Genomic DNA, 22,161 nt, shown 5'->3' on the forward strand with positions numbered 1-22,161 from the left:
AAAATACAGTACTTACATATTTTATCTCGTACGCCATTGAACTTTTAGGCCAGCTGTATAAATTTGTGCCGCTCCGTTTAAAAATATGGAGTTTGTATCAATATCCCTGTTATTAATCATCCCATGAGAATACATAACACATTATTTTACAAGCCCCTGGGTATCATTTACGAATATGAAAAAAGAATACCGATATCTTTAATGGTTCAGACATTATTTCCGTGTAACATCTTAGGTGAATAACCCTGTGTATGGACTGACTTGTTAACACCTTAGACAATTTACTCAAATTACAGTTAAAGAAAGGCTACACTTACAAAACCGTAGAACAATGATTTAATTCACTTGATTTACAATAAAATCTTTCAGTGTCTTTTTGTTAAAAATAGCATTTTCAAGTTTCTTTTCAGTGGCACATGTTTCCAAAGATTCTAAAAGTTTATTCAGAAGCGAGACTGCATTATCACCGAACAGTTCATCTAAACTGTGACACAGTGGTTTAACGTTGTATTATTCACTTGTGCCTTGGTGCATTTGAAAATTTGGTAAGATTCCTTTCAGTAACTCCTTTCACACTTTTGAGAATAGATTTCTTCCTCCCCTCCAATATTAAAACATCCCTTTACTCATCACACCTTTTACAATACACATTCAATGACTGAATACAGTACTACAACTCCACTCCATCACCAAACTGCCAGTAAGTATAACAGTAGTACACCCTCTTCAAATATTATTCCACTGCCCCAGGTAATTTACAACTTCATTTGCTCGTAGGCTAAGGGGAAGAGAAGACTAGGATGTAGGACAGTATTTATTGCAGGTCTACCCCAGATAAGAGAAACAACAGTACTGTACACATGGCCAGATGTAAAAAAAGTCAACTTAATTTTTTTTGCTGTTTGCTTTACGTCGCACCGACACAGATAGGTCTTATGGCGATGATGGCACAGGAAAGGCCTTAATTAAGGTAAATGTCACCACTCCCATGGAAACAACAATCGCAGGAAACGAAAGTACTGGTGCTGCGAAAAGTATGGCATATCCTTCTGCTCCTGCACAACAAATGACGACACAAACAGTATATCACTGTATTATCTACCACATCTCATATGTTTAACATCGATAAAATGGCCATACCAGAGCATAAAACGCAAGGCACAAGAACATTGCACAGAAGCACTGGCATACGTGTATAGAGCAGGAATAACAAGCAGATGCTGCTGGAAACAAAGAGTTATTAATCAAATTACCAGAAAAAACCTAATCTTACGTACTATAAACCGATACCAAAACATTAACCACCCTCGCTTGCCACGTACGCTCCAGGAGTAAGAGATTACTCATCCATATGATGTGGCAATGAAACCAAAACTTGGAAGATTTCTTCACCAAGATTCTTACTGCAATGATGAAGACCGTATTTTTATTTACTGCATGGACCATGCATGGCTCACTTGGTAAGAAGCGATGTCTTTTAAGCTGATGGTATATTCGGGACAGTGCTAAAAATATTTGGCCAACTATTCGCTATACGTGGCATGATCCGTCAATACGTCTCCCTACTGGTATATGTACTGATGGCCAGGAGAGGTGAAACTTCATGAGACAGTTTGGACTGTGTTAACAAATGTCTCAAAAGATTTTTAATTTGCATCAACGATTGTATGTAGTGAGAACAGTATTTCTCAAAATAAGCATTCCTGCCTATTTCTCATTTTATACAAAGTACATGAAGATATGCCATGACCTGGTGCAAACTGAAGTTGTCATATTCTGAAAATTTTGAGGTCTAATTCAGTACACATGTTGCTAGTCATTTCTTTGTCCCACTGCCAGATATTGAAGAAGTGCTTGAATTTGAATGCAGTGGCATCCATAAGGATGTGCAAGAATTGGCTGATTATATGGAATCAATATACGGTGCACATGAGGAAGGTGCGCCAGAGGAAGATGTCTAGCTGTACCTCTGCAATATCCACCCCATGTGCAGAACATGTATGAGCAGACAATCTATTGAGAGTAACGTACAAATAATATAGCTAAAGGAGGACACTTAAAATTAGAGAAGTTACTGATGATACACCACACATCATTATGGAAATCTTTGTGTATATAAAAAATTATCAAAATGACAATTCCATTGTCATACTAAACCTAACAAACTGATGAGATTATACACAACTATCAGTAGTATAAGAACGTCAATGACAACATTCAATTCTACCTGACAGCCATAAGTTACAAACTGAAATTATATGATGAAGAGGAAGAACTTGAAGACCAGGGTCTATCAACATCATCTTTAAAATCTTTGCCCCAATGTACCTGGTACAGTTCTTGATCAATAAATTACAGTACAGTATTTTACAGTTCAGAACATGTTCATTCCTTTATACCAGTAATTCAATGCCAACATGGGCAAAAAAACTTGTACAAAATGTGTTATGGGCAAAGTGTCAGTGGGCAAAATAATAGTATGCAAACAGAAACTGTGAGTACAAAAATAAGCTACGGGTGGAATAAACTTCAGCCAAACTAACTCTGGGCAAAATAGACTGTTTTGTCCAAGAGCCGACTTCTGTCTTACAGAATGCTGTTGATCACAACTGTGAGCCTACTGCATTATTTTTTTTACATCTTGATGCCATATCATTTACCACACTACCATCCGAGGAGAATACACACCCTAAAAGTACCTGAAATGATCCTCCTGTACCAGTTTTGTATTTCCTACCTGGCATTCAATCTTCTTGGATTTCTTTCCAACGGACATCACTTTAGCCTTGGGAATCTTTATTATAATAACATACTCGCTGCACCTTTTCTCCAAGCTCCAAGATAGACTTGAGGGCTCCAGAACAATCTGCCATTAAGACCAAGTTGTCAGCATAGGCCAAGTTGCTTACTACATTTAATTTCAGCCCAACTCAAAACCTCCCTGCTTCTTTATACCTTACAGTAAATGATTCAGGTATACTATAAACAAAGATTAAATACTACAGCCTTGCCTAAACCCATAACTACTCAGAACCAGGAAATCATTCTATCATCAATTCACACGCTGCCCACAACTCCAGTCTAGGGAGGTCAAGATAAGAATGTTACTTACGGAACCACCATGTAGAGACTTTAAGAGAGCATAACCAAAGGCAAGTGTATTCAAATTTGGAGGATTTTGGTCCAAACATTGAAATTTTAAAAAACAATCATTATTCATGTAGAATTTAATAGGTCATCTACTGTTCATGTGTATTTAACTGTATAACACTTAAATGACATGAATACATCCACAGCTATTTGAATAGGAAGAAAGTAAACAGAACTTGAATTTCATTTTTTGAGAAACAAGAATCAGCAGAAGTGCTCATATATACACTTTTACATCCATACAACTTGGTCTCACTATGTTTCTTATTAACATAATCTGTGAAAATATGTAATCTCATGACAGAAACATAGAAATCTGCACAGTCCCTCTTTTATATTATGATTACATGAAATATTGAACTTAAAAGTTCTTAAAGACAGTTGTAGCATATTACCTTCAGCATTTCCTTTATTAAGAAAGTAGTTACTGGCAATGTGTTTCTGAAAGGTTACCTCAGCATATTGACAAACATTAAATGCCTCTTGAGTGCATTAAATTATGTTTGCCAACTGTTGTTATCCATTCATGTGGCAAAAATACTCTTCACATATACAACAAGAGTGATGTTCTTAGCTACTCTAACTAGTTTAGGGATAACCCATGCGGCTGAGTAATACAAAGTGGCGGTGGAGGTTGTGGTGGTGATTATTATTTTAAGAGGAAGTACAAATGGACAACCATCCGCTATTAACACTAATCAGAGGGAAAAAATGGAAGGGATCCAACACTTTGAAAAATGAAGATATCAGCCAAAGAAAGACAAAGGCGACGAAGTTTGTGAAGATGAAAGATTCCCTAGGCCTCAAATTATCTAATATCCTCAGGGTCAGAAAAGAACAAGAGTTGACCAAGGGAGGTCAGTTGGGATGAAAAAAGTGAGGAGCCTGACATAAGTGGAAGCAATGCCAGGACTCAGCTAAGGGCCTCAGTCATCAACCAACGCTCCCAGAGTCCCTGGAGCCCCTTTCAGTCACCTCTTATGAGAGGCGGGAGATACCGTGGATATATTCCTCCGCCCCCACAAAATGGTACAAAGCCGGCATCTGTAATTATGTTTATGTCAACAGCATTTGAAACCGGTGATCATAATTTGTAGAGATGTCGTCTTCATTTGGCTTTTGGCAAGAAAAATTCAAGGTAATATCATTGTCATCATGATGATGATCATCATCATCAGAAGAAGGAGAAGAAGAAGAATATCGAGGAAGTGGCTGTGTGGTTTGCGTCATGTAGCTATCAACTTGATTTCAGGACAGATTGGGTTCAAACCCCACTGTCGGCAGCCCTGAAGATGGTTTTCCGTGGTGTCCCATTTTCACACCTGACTGTTCCATAATTAAGGCCATGGTCGCTTCCTTCTCACTCCTAGCTGTTTCGTATCCCATCGCCTCCATAAGACCTGTGTGTGTTGGTGTGAAGTAAAGCAGATTGTAAAAAGAGAAGAATACTTAGGCATTATGTGAATACTGGGCTACACTTATCATTCGAATCACGTCTCACTTTTAAAGGAGGGGTAGAAAATTGTGGTAAATAACTGCAAACCAGTTTGTAACAGACTTTCATAATCTTTGACCCCTGTGGGTGGGGCGGTAGAATAACACCCGCGGTATCCCATGCCTGTTGAAAGAGGCGACTTGGAAGCGCGGGTTGTCAACCACAGGGGCCTTAGCTGATGGATTCAGATTAAGAAGGGGGCCCTTAGCCGAGTCCTGGCATTTTTTCACTTAATTGCGCCAAGCTCCTTACTTTCATTTTTCATAAATGACCTCCCTTGGGTAGTTAACTCGAAAAAGAAAACACAAATAATATTATTAGGCCTATACATTTCCTGTTATCTTTGTTGTTTCTTTTTAAAAAACTTTGTTTGGGAGGTTTCAGAGCATTTTAACCCATTCACATACCATTTAATTGAAATTATTTATGGCTTGGTGTACAGTACCATTCATTTTCATTACTTTACATGATATTATCACCGTCACTGAAAGAGCATGCTTTCCAACAACCTAATGAGAGGAAATATCCAAACTACTGTCAGATGTACTTTGTAAAGTCTTTATGAGTTTGGTAGATCATAAAACAGCCCTCTACGTGCAGCGCCACCTTGCACCAGTGGCATTCCATTGAAGATTCCTTCCTCATACCCCGTGTCACACAGACTTTGCATCTCCATGAAGGGGTAACGTTCTTCGTTGTTGGGGGTATTTTGGTTGGGAGGTGTTCCCAGTGCTTCCCCTGAAGTCTCAGTGATGTATACCCAGGGCTTGGGCATCGTCGTTCTGGATAGTCAGGCGAGGTCACACTTGCCAACAGCTGTTCGGCCAAATTGATCCGGAAGCTGGTAAAGCCTACTAACTTCTTGTCAGGGTTGAGGAGGCGATGAACGATGTTGGAATTCAGAAGTGTCATATCTAGGATGTAGAAGTATATATTTTTGTATCCTTTTACATAATTCCTCATCAAGGGGAATGATGCGAGTCTCTGGTCATGGAAATCAGCACCACCCATTGCACAGTTGTAGTCAACAACAAGACTGGGTCTGAACTACTTCTTGCCATCATAGTTTACTACTTCAAGGTAATCTGGCCTTAATTTCATCCACAGATACAGGAAGCCAGTGTTTTTTTTCATATGTCATTACCCTATTTATATCTTTGGCAGCTGATACAAGACATTTACTTGCATAAGCATTTGTCTCTTTGGTTAGATGTTCCCAATAAACTGCTGTTAGAAATTCGTTCACAACTTGCAGTTCGTTCGGGCATTGTCCTGGGCGCCTTTGAACAACACTATTTATTTCACCAGTTGCGATGCATGAATTACACTCTGAAGTATTACTTACGTGCTCCCAGTTCCATTCCCTATTGTGTAAAATATGATTAGAAGCTGTTGGTATGGCATCAGATGTAGGCCTAAAATTCAGCGACACATTTGACGGCAAAACAGTATTTTGTTCAACCTTACCAGCGCTCACGTCACTGTAACATGAACTACTTTCACTACTTTCACTTACACTAAATTCTTCGTCACTTATTTCTATATCAAAGTCGCTCTCTTGTAAACATTCCCTTATAATCGCTTTGTCACTCAACTTGGAGGCAGCCATGATTTCGCTTATGATGAGGTTGCTAAGATACAGGTTATTCTTTCCACGGAATAACTGCACAGAAGTGTTTATCGAGTACATCAATGGAATAAAACAGTCCTTCCATCTGTCAAGAGGTTACCTTACTAATATCGAATCCTTTCACAAAGGAAACCAGCTTGGAGCGGGCCCGGAAATAAACACCACACGCAGACGGAGAAATCCGTCTTTGTACCGGAGTACAGTCGAGAGCCAGGACGGAGAGATCCGTCAAAGTACGTCAAGTGGTTAAAGACTTGGATGGATTAGGAACATTTTTGGAGTGGAATTCCATTTGAGTGCTTCCACTCATCTACCCTCTTTTGTTCAAACTGCGATTCATCAAAATTATGCCAGAAGAAAACATATAATGGAACACATAAATAAATAAAAATTGTTCATATGAACATATGATTTTTCCGGAATAATTTCAATGTAATAACTTACTGATCTTAAACAAGACTGAATTATAAAATTATTATTTAATTGTGCTTTTTTGCCTGTGTTTTGTATTCTCCTGATTGTTGTTGTTCTTCTTCTTCTTGAGTTGGGTGTTTTAATTCTACCTCACAGGTCCATCATGTCACTTCCAAGGGCACCTTAAATTAAATAACCAAGATTTTGTTCTCCTTTATATCAGATGATGTATGGAAAAATTTAAATCATACCTTCTAATGTATTTCTTATAATAATAATAATAATAATAATAATAATAATAATAATAATAATAATAATAATAATAAATTATTATACTATAATATAATTATTATAATAAATTATAATTATATGTTATAATATATTATAATATAATAATAATAATTATCATCATCATCATCATCATCACCGTGGTATGTCAAGAGTTGAAATTCGATGCAACTATTCTTCTTCTTTTCCTTGACACTCACAACCCCGATTCACATCAGTGGTTTTTTTAATTCTCCCCATTTTTACTAGGGTAGTTTTTTTCTGGGGGGGGGGGGGCCTTGCCTGATGTTGGTAGCCTTGTATGATCACCTTGATTGACTTTAGGATTTTCTCCTGCAACTTTAGATGTAAACTCCAATTTCCTTTAAGTGTTATGTGATTATCATTGGGGAGTATGTTAATATGATAATGCATTTAATCATTTTAATTTGAAAGGTAAACAAGACAAACAATTTTCAACTTTCATTAAGCCCCCATTTAAACTGCATATTTAATTTGAACATGTTACAATGATTATGTATTTGATCATTTTAATTTGAAAGGTTAATTAGGTCAAAACAAATTTCAACTTTCAGTAAGGTTCCTTCTTGAACTGCATAGGCCTATTTATTTTGAACTTGGATCGAATTAATTAAATATTCATTATTAAGACACCTATATTAATTGGTTTATCTCCTGTTAATTATTTATAATTTTAATAGCAATTGTTTTATATTATGCATCAATCATTTACTACCCTTGTAAAAATTTTGATCTAAGAATTTCCAGTCATAATTATTATTATTCTAACCATCTCCCAATTTTGATTGCTTTTAAATTAATTTATTCCTATTTATTAATTTCTTTTTACCTTACAAGATTTTGTTTTCTCATCTGAAGTACTGAGTATTACTGGTTACTTGTCAAGTGTTCAGTTTCCTTAAGAATCCTGGCCTTTCAGTTATATATATATTTATGGGTAGCTTCCACAATTTATTGACGTGAATTGCTGTGGCCAAGGCAAGTTAAATTTTTGCTTGATCTGGTGATTCCTTATTTGTGCCGTGTTGTAATATTCCCTCCATCTGTATGATGATTCATTCAAGTGATTCACCCGAAACGCTATTCATCTCCCTGTTCCCTTCTCTAAGACGTTTATTATAGTCTAGAAAGGTTTCCCTACCCTTTGACCAAACCTTTCCAGATTATTACCAAAATCTTCCCACAAGTTCACCTTGGACTCTACAACAATTTGTTCTACGTTATTTATTCTTCTACATGCAATTCCATATCTACATTAGTTCTTGTTTGAGCCATTTTTGATATGCCTTCCTTTTAAGCTTACAATAGTCCCTGACTTCATCATTCCACCATGATGTTAATCTTTCTCCCATCCTTACCCACAGTTGATCCTGGGCATTTCCTTGCCTTTTCTACTACCCAATCTCTTCCTGTGTCCTGAACCTGCTGACTCTATACTTCAGAACTTTTCACTAATTATATTCATGTACTTCTGATACCCGATTCCTGGAGAGTCTTTACCCTATCTGTCTGCAGACAGACTAGATATTTTCTATCCTAGGCCTAGTGATACTTAGTTTGCTGTAGATCAGACTTCATATTCTCTATCCTAGGCCTAGCGATACTTAGTTTGCTGTAGATCAGATAATGGTGTGTATCATCAAAAAATCATCACAATACCCTTTATATTCCTAATAGATTTCCTGAATTATCATCGAAAAATCCTCAGAATACTAATTTGGTTTACATCGCACCGACGCAAATGGGTCTTTTGGCGACGATGGTATAGGAAAGGGCTAGGAGTGGGAAGGAAGTGGCAGTGGACTTAATTAAGGTGTGAAAATGGTAAACCAAGGAAAACCATCTTCAGGGCTGCCGACGAAGGGGTTCGAAACCACTATCTCCCGAATAAAACTTCACAGCTGCATGCCCCTAAACCCTCCCCCGGTTCTGCTATGGAGCTGGTGCTCCTACTCTTCTGTGTGTAGCAGAGAATAGCATTATGCTTAAAGAATGACTTTGCAACTACAATCCCATAATATCTAGAAGTCCAATAATTACTTCCTGCTCCTATTAGCATCTATATCTTCACAACATTTACCCATATCCTTTGCATATCATACAGTTCTAGTTTCAATTCCTGCAATGAAATCATCCAGTAACATTAACCTGTCCTTGGTGTTGACTCTCACACCACTCAGTATTTCATAAAACTGGTGTACTTCATCCTCATTTGCTCCTCCATATGGTAAATACACCCAGATTCTTCTCGTCCTAATTCCTGCAACTACTAAATCCATCCATTACATTCGTTCATTTACATGCTTAACAGAAACTATACTGCACATTAACATTCTCCTAATGAATAATCCCAACCCACACTCAGCCCTGCACTTTTTAACCGGTTAAGAATACATTATAATCTCTTCGCCGTTAGCTCACCTCTCTTAACTGTCATTAACTCCTAATACACTCAGATGCATCCTCTTTGCTGACTCACCAGTTCTACTTCCTTTCTACCATAAGCCCCATTAATACTGCTAAGACAGAGGTCTGTCTATTGTATGAGGTTCCATTACTCCTGAAGGTCCAAGCCTTGCTTAAAACATTTTGAGCATGCTCAGTAAATTTTTGTGAAGTAGAATGCTACCTACTTACAGATAGCCCTATGGTGAAAGTCAACTCAAGAGCTGAGGAAAAGTACCCTTCTGCGTGTAAGCACGCCCCCTGTTTCCCCTTCCTACCTCAGTTCTCCTTCTCCACCACAAGCAGCTTATTATTAACGTCGAGCATCTATCTGATACATACTTCATTCTGAAATAGTGTAGCATCAAAAGGAATTACTTCCTTTCACATCATTGTACTTTGATTACCTACTGTATCTACTTATTCCTACTTTGATAACGTAAAACAGGCAGATTACTGACGAATACGGAGGCACGAGAAGCAAGGTTTATTTTCATTTTATAATGCAATTTTTGTGAGGCCCATGAGGACTTAAAACGAAAAGTATGACAACATTAAGTATATGATTACGCTCTCGTAGAATGACTGTCAGTGGCAGTTTCACACAGTTCAACAAACTGAGAACCCACCCGTGAGTAAGATTGCAAAATACAGTGTTTCCAGAGTTATAAATATTGTATTCTCGTCATTCAGAAGGTAAAAACAAACATATGATCCCTTCATGACAACATTTCTGCAGGTAGAGGGCAGTGACAAATATAAAGTACAAATTATTATTATTATTATTATTATTTCGAGTACACTAGGGATCCTACACCCATACCGTATTAAGACGCTTCCTCTTTTACGTACGGCCTGTGTGTCAGTTCAGTTCAAAGATGGCAATTTTATGGGGGTGTATGTTGAGTTATATTTCCATCACCCTCTATAATTTGTTTATCATAGGCCTATAGGCCTACTGATGAACAGCCAAACGAATGAACCTTTTCTGTCATATAAATCTCGCATGTAGTTTAGTTGAATTACATTTTGTTTCACTTTCCTTATTGCCCTGATTGCTTGTTTTCATAATGTATACACTTTCTTGAAACTAAAAGTTTCAGCGGCTTTAGGGAGAAATGTCGTCAGAAACCATGACATATATAAACAACCACAGGACAGCATATGATGAAATACCACAAGAAAACAAATTCCTATAAATTCTGTGCAAGCTGTGAAAATACTGTACGTAGAAACGCTGGTCAGCTGCTAGTTTCTTTTCCCCGCTTCTTCCATAGTCCATAGCGGATTCTCATCTCGTTGGCTACTGTAAATGTTCAGAACAATTTGTTTAGACTTCCTACTTAATTCCCCCCCCCACTTTAATAGCTTTAAAGTATTTGACTGGTGACTCAAGCATAACAGCCTCACCCATGTGCTGCTCATAACTGGCAGCCATTGTGAAAACTGAGCATGTTATTGCAGCCAGTATTGCCAACAGTTTTATCGGATCCATCTTCAACGTCATAAAAATTTTGCGAACTAAACAGCAATGGAATGAACTTGAACAAAGCTTAGTAAGTACACAAGACAATAAGATATCAAGCTCATGTTAAATAATTATATATTTTGCTACAAATATCACCGAGAACAATAACTATTCACGGCCATCTGCACATGAAAGATAAGCATTGGTAACGAATCCGAATAACATAAAATTTGTGAAATATTTTTCCATATTTTTACAGGGCAAACTTTTTTAATTGGTCAAGTCAGTTCACCAGAATATCTAACCAAACTGAGGGAAGCTCCTGACTTCAGAAACAAGCAACAAACTTAGGAACTATTTACCGCTGTGGAAGCCTCTTCACCGACCAGAAGTCTCGCTAACATCAAAGGGACCGCTTAGGTCTTGAGTTGACTCTAGCTGGCTGAACACAGGAAGGGCCATGGTTCAGGATATGTCTGACATGCCTACTCCAATTCAGGAAGTTTTTAATTCCAAACTTCAAATGAGAATCTCCCCCCCCCCTTAGTGTTTCCATTTCCAGAAAGTTGCACTATAATAAAACACATACATCCCTAAATGAGAAGTCACTTATGTTGTTTAATATCCATTCCAACTACTAACAGACTTAACAGATGCTAGGATGTTAGAAATTTGTCCTGTTCATGTCCTGAAAACCAAGGAGATGGAGAGAGAACCGTTTTATTTTTACACTCTGAGATATCATCAAATTAGATGAGATCAAAATTACTATCTACTGAACAGATGCTCAATAACTTATCAACTGCATCACTGAGATCAGTAAATAAATTAGATGGTAGCTTTTGTAACTAGAATTTTTCCAAATTTTATTCCATTGCAAAATACACTTCCCAATTTATTTACTGCATAACAAAAGGACCTTAAGCAAAAATATACACCATGCATATCTTAAATGATACTGTTAACATCATTTCTATGTACTTACTCTGCCCTTTAAAGATGAAGCTCCGATTTCCACGTTGCCAACTTGTTTGATCAAATCCAAGAATGGTGGTGTCTATTCGGACATTTGATCCTTGTTTATAAACTCTGTATGTGTCACTGGGACACAACCGGGATACTAGAGGAACTGTACAAAAAAATATATAACAATTTGCTGAATATTTTGTAAGGGAACACTGTGGTTAGAAACTTCTCATAGAGGAACTAATATTTTCATAATCATTATTGATATACACAAAAAAAAAAAAGTGCATGGTATTGTATGTTCCTTGCCCTTAATATTTTATCAGACCTAATTTTGATTATTGAAATATAATTTACTTTCCATGCAGATACATACTTTGTGGATACCCACAATAAACAATGTATTTATAGGTTCAATTGCTTCTGAGAAAAGTTTATCTGCAAAGAACTTGAGAATACACCGTGCTCATTTTTTTTTTTTTTTTGAGTGACTATACATTACTACTTGTAAACTATTAGAATTTATACTAAGGTACGATGAATGAAATCTATCTCAAATTAAAAAAAAAGATCCTTAAAATGATATACATTATGTTACGAACAAAATGCATGTCAGATTCGTGAATTCATTATTGCACTTCCTGTTTGTTGTGCATGTTCCAGTGATATGTACTGATGAGCAACTGAATTAGAAACAGATGCTGTTTTGGCAAAATGTTGCTGTGGTTGGCCCGGTGAACGTAATTTTTTACAATTTGCTTTATTTTGCACCGACACAGATAGGTCTTACGGCGACGGTGGGACAGGAAAGAGCTAGGAGTGGGAAGGAAGCGGCCGTGGCCTTAAGTATGGTACAGCCCCAGCATTTGCCTGGTGTGAACATGGGAAACCACAGAAAACGATCTTCAGGGCTGCCGACAGTGGGATTCGAACCCACTATTCCCAATTACTGGGGTGAATGTAATAGTACAGCGTAACATGTCATTGTAATGTCGTCAGACCTTTTACTGAATGACCACAAGATGGGCAGGGCAAGAGATCTCTGTATATTTGATAGCAGCCGAATTGTCCAGATCAGACATACGGGCCATTCCATCTCTGAAACTGTGCATGCTCTGGGTTTTCCATAGACCATCGTGTCAAGAGTGTTCTATGAGTAATAATGTTATTTTGCTTTACATCCCAGTAACTCCTTTTACAGTTTTTGGAGACACCAGAGTGCCGGAATTTGGTCCCGCCGAAGTTCTCTTACATGTCAGTAAATCTACCGACCCGAGGTTAACATATTTGAGTACCTTCAAATACCACTGGACTGTTCCGTAGGCACATGGATTCTGGGAAAACAAACACCACCACCGTCAACTGCCATGGTCATAGGACAAACTTCATGGTTCTGATCTGTATTGAATTGTAATCACAATAATAATTATTAAATTAATGTTGTAATGGTCCACCTTTCAATACTTTATATGCAATATTTTGATTTACATTAATTAACTAGGGACTAGTTTCGGCCTGGGCTAGCCATCTTCAGCCTTAATATAAAACATCTAATAACTAAACAAATGTACATACACACAACTGACATAAAACAAATGAAAAAAAAAAAATATCTGAATAAGGTTTTAATCTTAAAAACACAGGGCGAGTTAGCCGTGCAGATAGGGCCGCGCAGCTGTGAGCTTGCATCCTGGAGATAGTGGGTTCGAATCCCACTGTCGGCAGCCCTGAAGATGGTTTTCCGTGGTTTCCCATTTTCACACCAGGCAAATGCTGGGGCTGTACCTTAATTAAGGCCATGGCCGCATCCTTCCAACTCCTAATCCTTTCCTATCCCATCGTTGCCTAAGACCTATCTGTGTCAGTGCGACATAAAGCACTTAAAAAGTTCTTTTACAAGTTCCTTTACGTTGCACCGACACGTACAGGTCTTATGGTGACAATGGGATAGGAAAGGGCTAGGAGTGGGAAGGAAGCAGCTGTGCCCTTAAGACATGGCTGTCCAGCCCATCTGACGTATAACTGGCCCCTGTGGCTGGAAGGTTTTGGCAGACATGGAGTTATTGCAGGGTATCATAATTTAATAACTTTAGGTTCATTCACAGTTATATCTGTCCACTTTGAAGTTTTTGTTAGGCCACTCACTGCCAGAAATAGGGAGAATATTATCAACAGTACTTACATCCAGACCATCTTTGCTATCTGAAGCATCAGGTCATTGCTCACATGGTGCAATAAACGTGTCATTCAACGCATCACTTCCACATAAATGCATGACACTAGCACTAGAATTATCATTAGACAATTCATCTTCACTCTCCTCACAATCACGGGAAAAATATGACAAATCAATAATAATAATAATAATAATAATAATAATAATGCTATTTGCTTTACGTCCCACTAACTACTCTTTTATGGTCTTCGGATACGCCGAGGTGCCGGAATTTAGTCCCGCAGGAGTTCTTTTATGTGCCAGTAAATCTACCGACACAAGGCTGGCGTATTTGAGCACCTTCAAATACCACCGGGCTGAGCCAGGATCGAACCTGCCACGTTGGGGTCAGAAGGCCAACGCCTCAACCGTCTGAGCCACTCAGCCCGGCATATGACAAATTATCAGCTTATAATTTATGTATATCACCAGGAGTCAGTCCACTGTTTTTTTTACCAGCGCTGCCATTTTGTTTACTAGTATTGATGGATACACAGAAGATATTCGAAGGCAAAAACAAATGCCACTGACACACTAAAATGGGCAAAACGTAGATTTTCTACCATTTAGGCACATCAACGATAATCTCCAAATAGTTTGCTCAATAACCGTTAGATGGCATCAGAAGACAAACTTGCACAAACACGTATTCATACGTGATCGGCTGCAGATCACCGTGCTTGGAAACCCGTATTGATACGTGAGCGGACAGCAATGTGTTAAGGTACAGCCCCAGCATTTGCCCAGTGTGAAAGTGGGAAACCATGGAAAATCATCTTCAGGGCTGCAGGCAGTGGGGTTCGAACCCACTATCGCCTGAATGGAAGCTCACACCTGTACGCCCCTAACCGCACAGCGAACTCACTGGGTGAATAAGGTTTTATATCATCCAAGGAACGTTACTTGATGTGCACACAAATGAGAAATTTTTGTTTGAAAGTCAACTTCCCTGCAAGAACATAGCACACCAACAAACATGGCCAATGTCTGTAGTCTGAGTGTCACTACAGTCAATGTTAACATCGAATAAGAGTAGGAAGAAAATATTTAATCAAATGAAATAGATGAACAACAATGCAAATGACTGAAGAGTAGCAGTAAAAGCTGTACATCTACATATGGGCATATAGTGGAAGAAAAGCAGCGTCCAATGCAGGTGAGGCAGAACTTTGTGTATCATGTAGCTAATTGTTTCAGTAATACATTCACACAACGTGCTTTCCGTAAATATCTGCCATGCATATGTTAATAACATGTAAAAAAAAAAAGTTTATTATTGCAATGGTTTTTTTCTTTTTTGTTTTATTAGGTCCAGGTTTGCAATCCCAAATTATGTTTTAAGTAGGGCTGTGCAAGGAATACTGTCCAAGAAAAGGAAGTTACATTTACTAGCTTTATATACATGACTACAATGGGTAGTTACCATTATTCAGCATGTTGATGATGCACACTATGGAGTCAATACACAGTAGAAATACAGAAGCACTTTAGAACGAAAAGCACATTTACATATTACCTAGTACATGACAAAATCTGCAGCAGATCCTTACACAAAACAAATGACCTTGGTATATCACCATCAAATTTCAAATATTTGTACGCAGCCTTGGCACAATGCAGGTGACTTTGTGTTTGAATATTAGGTCTTTCCTTATGAGTATCAGCACAGCTACTAGCTGAATACATTCCTGATCACAATACTTACATGTATGTGAAAAAGGAAATCCAAACTTCAACTTAAAATCAAAAGTAAAAATATTCTGATAAAGACTCCAAGTAGCAGGGTTCTGGGAATATTCTTCTTTGAATAATCTAAACATTTTACTGAGGTTTAAACCTGGACTCAAATGTGAATTTTCATTCTTTTGTTGAGAATAGTGGCTTGGCTGTTCAGCAAAGGGAACCTGTTAATGGTGCTCTCAAAATTTTAAGATTAATATCACCACTAAGTGCATTTTGACTATGTGTGACCCACACATCAGTAACATAATATATAATAATGTTATTGTTTTACATCCCACTAACTACTTTTTTGACAGTTTTCGGAGATGCTGAGGTGCCGGAATGTTGTCCTGCAGGAATTTTTGTGTGCCAGTAAATACACCAACACTAGGCTGTCGTATTGGAACACCTTCAAATACCACCGGACATAGCCAAGATTGAACCTGCCAAGTTGGAGTCAGAAGGCCAGCGCCTCAATTGTCTGAGACACTCAGCCCGACATATCAGCAGCCTGTACTACGACAGCCAGATGAAAGTGCGATTTAAATTTCTGTGGCAGTTTGCACATTTATCTGGAAGTTGAAAACGCGTACTACGACTTTCGTTTATGTGCAATCTGGGAAAATAATCTTGAGTTTAGCTGAGCCGAAGTTGGAGAGGCAGTTAACGCTCTTATCTGGGACTTTGCTCCTATCGGGGACACCACTGTAAGAATCAAGATAGCTATACATCAAGATGAATCTACACCCGCATGTTGCTATATGAAAAATAAGTTGTTATAATGTAATCTATGTATATATTTATAAAATATATCATGCTTCCTGTCCAGCTGACACAGAATTTTTAAAGATTTCCCAAGCTAACAAGTTGATGCTACTGACTATATGAGTAGCGTGCAAGCAACTCTAGAGCAAGCTTCCTAGGTAGCCATAGTCGTTACGGCAGCATTGTATGATGCTGCCACACAGTTATTTATGGGTTCGAGTCCCAATAATCCAACATTTTTTAACCATCTATATGTTAATCAAATAATTAGATTAAATTACCACCTAATCGATACTTTATTACATGCCTTTGGCAAATTATAGAAACATTAACAATTACAGTACATGACCTATGTATACATGAATCATATCTGACAAGCGAGAAAATGAAATGAAAAGAAATTAAATTAAATGAAAAAACGAAACTAGTGCTTGGAAAAAAACTAGGGGTATCACATTATGTGCAAGGTAAGTGAAATACTGAAAGGAGAAAATTTTGATACGAGTTTTTGAAAAGGAGGATGTCACTTGATTCAAGTATGAACCCTTAACACTCGTTGGTGTGAAGAGAAGTTTCTCAATGTTTTGCAACACACTGTCTGAAAACCAACGATCCTTCACACCTAAGAATAAGGAGATGACTATTGTGATATACTGCAAAGCTGAGGTAAGGTTTACGAATTCCAATTTCAGCAGTCCTAGTGTGGTTAAGCCAAATATGATCCTAGTTATACTAATTTCAATTTCTTTCTCCAGGATTGCTCAATGTGGGTTCGCTGAATTCATTCTAGGTGGAAAAATAATTTTAAATTATGCAAGTGCTTTTTTAACAGATCTAAAATTATATAATATCTCCTCCCCGGCGAACCATATGTCCTTGCCACGGTGGGGAGGCTTGCGGGTCCCAATGAAGCAGATAGCTGAGCCACAGGTGCAACCATATTGGATGGGTATCTGTTGACAGATCAGACTAACGAATGGTTCATCAAAAGGCGAGTAGCAGCCTTTCGGATTTTGCAAAGGCGGCCGTCTAGATGACTGACTGATATGGCCTTGTAATAATACTCAACATGGGCTAGCTTTGTTGATACTGCTACAAGGCTGAAAGCAATGGGAAACTACAGCCATAACTAACTCCTGAGGATATGCAGCTCTGTCTGTATGAATGATGTACTGATGATGGCTTCCTCCCGGGTAAAATATTTTGGAGGTAAAATAGTCCCCATTCAGATCTCCGGGTGCGGACTATATGAGAGGAGGGACAGGAAGATGGATACTGACATTCTGCGAGTCGGAGCGTGGAATGTAAGAAGTTTGAATCGTTGTGGCAGGTTAGAGAATCTGAAAAGGGAGATGGATAGACTAAAGTTAGATGTAGTTGGTATAAGTGAAGTACGTTGGCAGGAAGAACAGGATTTTTGGTCAGGTGACTGCAGAATTATTAACACAGAATCAAACAGGCGAAATGCAGGAGGTGGTTTAATAACGTATAAGAAAATAGGGTAGCGGGTAAGCTACTACAGCCAGCATAGTGGAAGAATTATTGTCGTCACGATTCAGAAACCAGGTGTTGGATTGCAAAACTCCCAGGAGCAGACGTGGACCCTGACCACAACTTGTTGGTCATGAAATGCCATCTGAAGTTCAAGAAACTGAAGAAAGGAGGGAATGCAAGGAGAAGGGATCTAGAAAAAGTTGAAAGAAAAGAGTGCGAAGAATTGTTTCAAGGAACATGTTGCGCAAGGACTAAATGAAAAGGCTGAAGGAAACACAAAGAGGAAGAGTGGACAGTCATGAAAAATGAAGTCAGTAGGGCTGCTGAAGAAATGTTATGAAGGAAGAAAAGATCAAGTAAGAATCAGTGGATAACTCAAGAGATACTAGACCTGATTGATGAAACACAAAAATACAAGAATGCTAGAAATGAAGAGGGCAGAAAAGAATACAGGCGATTAAAGAATGAAGTGGATAGAAATTGCAAGGTAGCTAAAGAAGAATGGCTGAAGGAGAAATGCAAGGGTGTTGAAGGTTGTATGGTCCTCGGAAAAGTAGATTTTGTATACAGGAAAATCAAGGAAACCTTTGGAGAAAGGAAATCTAGGTGTATGAATATTAAGGGCTCAGATGGAAGGCCACTTCTAGGGAAAGAAGACAAAGCAGAAAGATGGCAGGAACATATCCAACAGTGGTATCAAGGTAAAGACATAGATGATTTGGTTCTGGAACAAGGAGGCTTGTGAGAGACCTAAATTGGAACAAGTAACCTGGAATTAATGACATTCCCTCAGAATTATTGACTGCCTAAATGAAACAGCTGAAGGAAACACAAAGAGGAAGAGTGGACAGTCATGAAAAATGAAATCAGTATGGCTGCTGAAGAAATGTTATGAAGGAAGAAAAAATCAACTAAGAATCAGTGGATAACTCAGGAGATACTAGACCTGATTGATGAACGACAAAAATCATGGCAAGGTTATTCCATCTAGTAAGATGTATGAGACAGGAGAAGTGCCATCCGATTTTCGGCAGAATGTCGTTACACCTATTCCCAAGAAAGCCGATGCTGACAAGTGTGATAACTACCGCACCATCTGTTTAGTATCTCATGCTTGAACAATTTTAACACACATAACTTACAGAAGAATAAAAAACAAGTTGAAGCTGAGCTGGGAGAAGATCAATTTGGCTTCAGAGGAAATATAGGAATACATGAAGCAAGCCTGACTTTACATCTGATCTTAGAGGATCGAATTAAGGACAAGCCCATGTACATGGCGTTCATAGAGCTAGAAAGGGCATTCAATAATGCTGATTGGACAAGCTATTTGAGATTCTGAAGGTGATTGAATCAGATCCTGAAAACGAAGAATAATCTACAATCTGTATAAAAATCAGTCTGCAGTGATAAGAATCGAGGGCTTTGAAAAAGAAGCAGCAATCTAGAAAGGAGTGAGGCAAGGCTGCAGTCCGTCTCCCCTCCTTTTCAATGATTACATAGAACAGGCAGTAAAGGAAATCAAAGAGGAATTTGGAAAAGGAATCACAATCCAGGGAGAGGAAATTAAAACCCTGAGATCTGCTGATGATATTGTTATTTTATCTGAGACTGCAGAAGATCGAGAAGTTGCTGAATGGTATGGACGAAGTCTTGGGTAAGGAGTACAAGATGAAAATAAATAAGTCCAAAACAAAAGTAATGGGAGTGCAGTCGAACGAAGGCAGGTGATGCGGTTAATATTAGATTAATAATTGAAGCCTTAAAGGAAGTAGCTGAATACTGTTACTTGGGTAGTAAAATAACTAACGATGGCAGAAGTAAGGAGGACATAAAATGCAGACTAGTGCAAGCAAGGAAGAGGCTTCTTAAGAAAAGAAATTTGCTCACTTCAAACATTCATTATAGGAATTAAAAAGATGTTTCTGAAGATTTTCATCTGGAGTGTGGCATTGTATGGAAGTGAAACATGGACGATAACTAGCTCAGAAAGAAAGAGAAAAGAAGCTTTTGAAATATGGTGTTACAGAAAAATGCTGAAGGTGAGATGGACAGATCGAATCACGAATGAAGAGATACCGAATTGAATTGGTGAGAGGAGATTGATTTGGCTAAATTTGAAGAGAAGAAGAATAGAATGATAGGACACATCATGAGACACCTAGGACTTGTTCAGTTGGCTTTTGAAGCAAGTGTAGGCAATAAGAATGGTACGGGTAGACCAAGGTATGAATATGACAAGCAGATTAGAGCAGATGTAGGATGCAATATGTTGCCATTGATGCTTTCACAGCCTGTACTTATAGACATGATATAGGCTTCTGGGCTCATGCCGTGTCAAGAAAATTTACGTAGGCAGTTCGCCTCCTCAGTCCCTTCACTACTGTTATTTCATTTCAGTGTTTCCCACATTCGTATGTTCCTCACCGCCAGATGTTTCATTCTAGCCTTTTATCTATGTCATGCTTTTATTTTTATATGTGTATACTCCTGTTGTTATGCGACTCCCTCTGTCCCTCTCAGACTGATTCTGATGGTTATGTCAGCTTCCACTTCGAACGCTAAAACTGTATCACGTCCGGTAAGTCACGTGGTGACAAATGAACGTACCACATCCACTTCTATTATAAAGTCTAAATTCAAATCTCATTCCTTGAGAAGCCCTTCTGGTGACCAGTCGAGATTTTCTTCTGATGACACAGAGCAAGGTTCTCTGCGAAACGTAAAAAATTTCACCTTATTGTCATGACACGGCATAAGCCCAGAAGCTATAGGATGCAATAGTTACGTAGAAAGGAAATGGTTAGCACAGGATTGAGTGGCATGGATAGCTGCATCAAACAAGTCCATGGACTGATGACTCAAATAACAACATATGTCTGAAAGAAGAAATTATTCACTCATATTATTGCACTGTATGTTGCATACAACCAGAATTTTTTCATTTTTGAGTATTATATTCTCTCATTAAATATGTCAATAAAACTAAATTATGAATGAATTTGGATCATATTTTTAAGGCATTTTGGCCAGTTTTAGGTTTTATTTTATATTTTTAGGTCTTTTTGGGCAATTTATAGGTCTTCAACTTCCAAGCCCTGCTAATAAGTAATCTCTCACTCTCACACACACACACACACCAGTAGTCTTTCCAATACGACTTTTTTACCTGTCCCGTCATTTAAAAAATAAAAGAAAAGCAAAAAATCATTGTGTCATATCGTTACATCAGGCCACTTTAAGCTCTTAGGAGATTTTTTGTGTGATGAAGCAGTTTGCTCGTGATACAGTTTTGTATGCTCGGCAGCAAGTTCAAAGAAATCATCACAAAAGTAAGCCCTACTACTCAATATTTTTTGGTTCATCAAGTCTTACCGTTTTGCCAGGAACTCCTGGGAAATCCTCTAAAGTCGGTGAACTGTTATTTTCTACCCATTCATCAGAATAAATAGACATATACTTCCATTTACACTCACAATAACACTTTCAGCCTCGTTCTCAACCACCTCAACGTCACGTTGTTTTGGAGGGCGTACATCATTATTATCAACCAAAACACTTTTGTTAGAATAGCTTTCAACATCGAACTCGCGGTCGTCGACATCACTGGGGCAATCCGGTTACTTACCCGGATATAATTCATTACAAATCTCGTTTGCATCTAAGCTCGTGTGCAGTCTAGGAAGCGCCATCTTACCCACCACATGGCTCCTTGAACGATGTAAACATGAGTCGGAAAACTAAGCAAATGAATCATGAAACAGAAGAAGAATGTAACACGAAGCTATCATGGAATAACATAAAAGCTTCAACACCGAGATTCTAGTAACATTGACCGCCAGCTAGTTTCAGAAGTTTCGACAGATGTCACCGAACATGCGAGTCTCGTGAAGACTTAAACCACCATATACAGTGAGTAGAAATAGATTTGAGCAGATACAACACTAGGAAACGTTATTAGGACTCTTACCAAAGGTCTCCTGTAAATTTCACCATAATCAGTACAAGGTTAGTGAAGCTCAACTCATTTGTTTATGTGCATGCACTGTAGCAATACATTACACAGAAAATGGCCGGGCACAGGGGTT

At 38.2% G+C, this 22,161-nt stretch overlaps 1 protein-coding gene across 4 annotated transcripts in view; it reads right to left on the reverse strand.

Annotated features, from left to right (window-relative positions):
• Window positions 1-22,161, reverse strand: part of LOC136864571 (ankyrin repeat domain-containing protein 13D) — a 340,236-nt gene that overhangs the window by 270,209 nt on the left and 47,866 nt on the right. For 3 of the 4 annotated variants that reach the window (XM_067141747.2, XM_067141746.2, XM_067141749.2), the window contains one exon: window positions 11,897-12,040. The exons of the other annotated variant lie outside the window; for it this stretch is intronic. In XM_067141747.2, coding sequence (XP_066997848.1) covers window positions 11,897-12,040 — 144 coding nt within the window. The remainder of the gene's footprint in view (window positions 1-11,896; window positions 12,041-22,161) is intronic. 4 annotated transcript variants of the gene reach the window in all.

The sequence above is a fragment of the Anabrus simplex genome, chromosome 2 (genome assembly GCF_040414725.1).
Source record: "Anabrus simplex isolate iqAnaSimp1 chromosome 2, ASM4041472v1, whole genome shotgun sequence".
Lineage (NCBI taxonomy): Eukaryota > Metazoa > Arthropoda > Insecta > Orthoptera > Tettigoniidae > Anabrus > Anabrus simplex.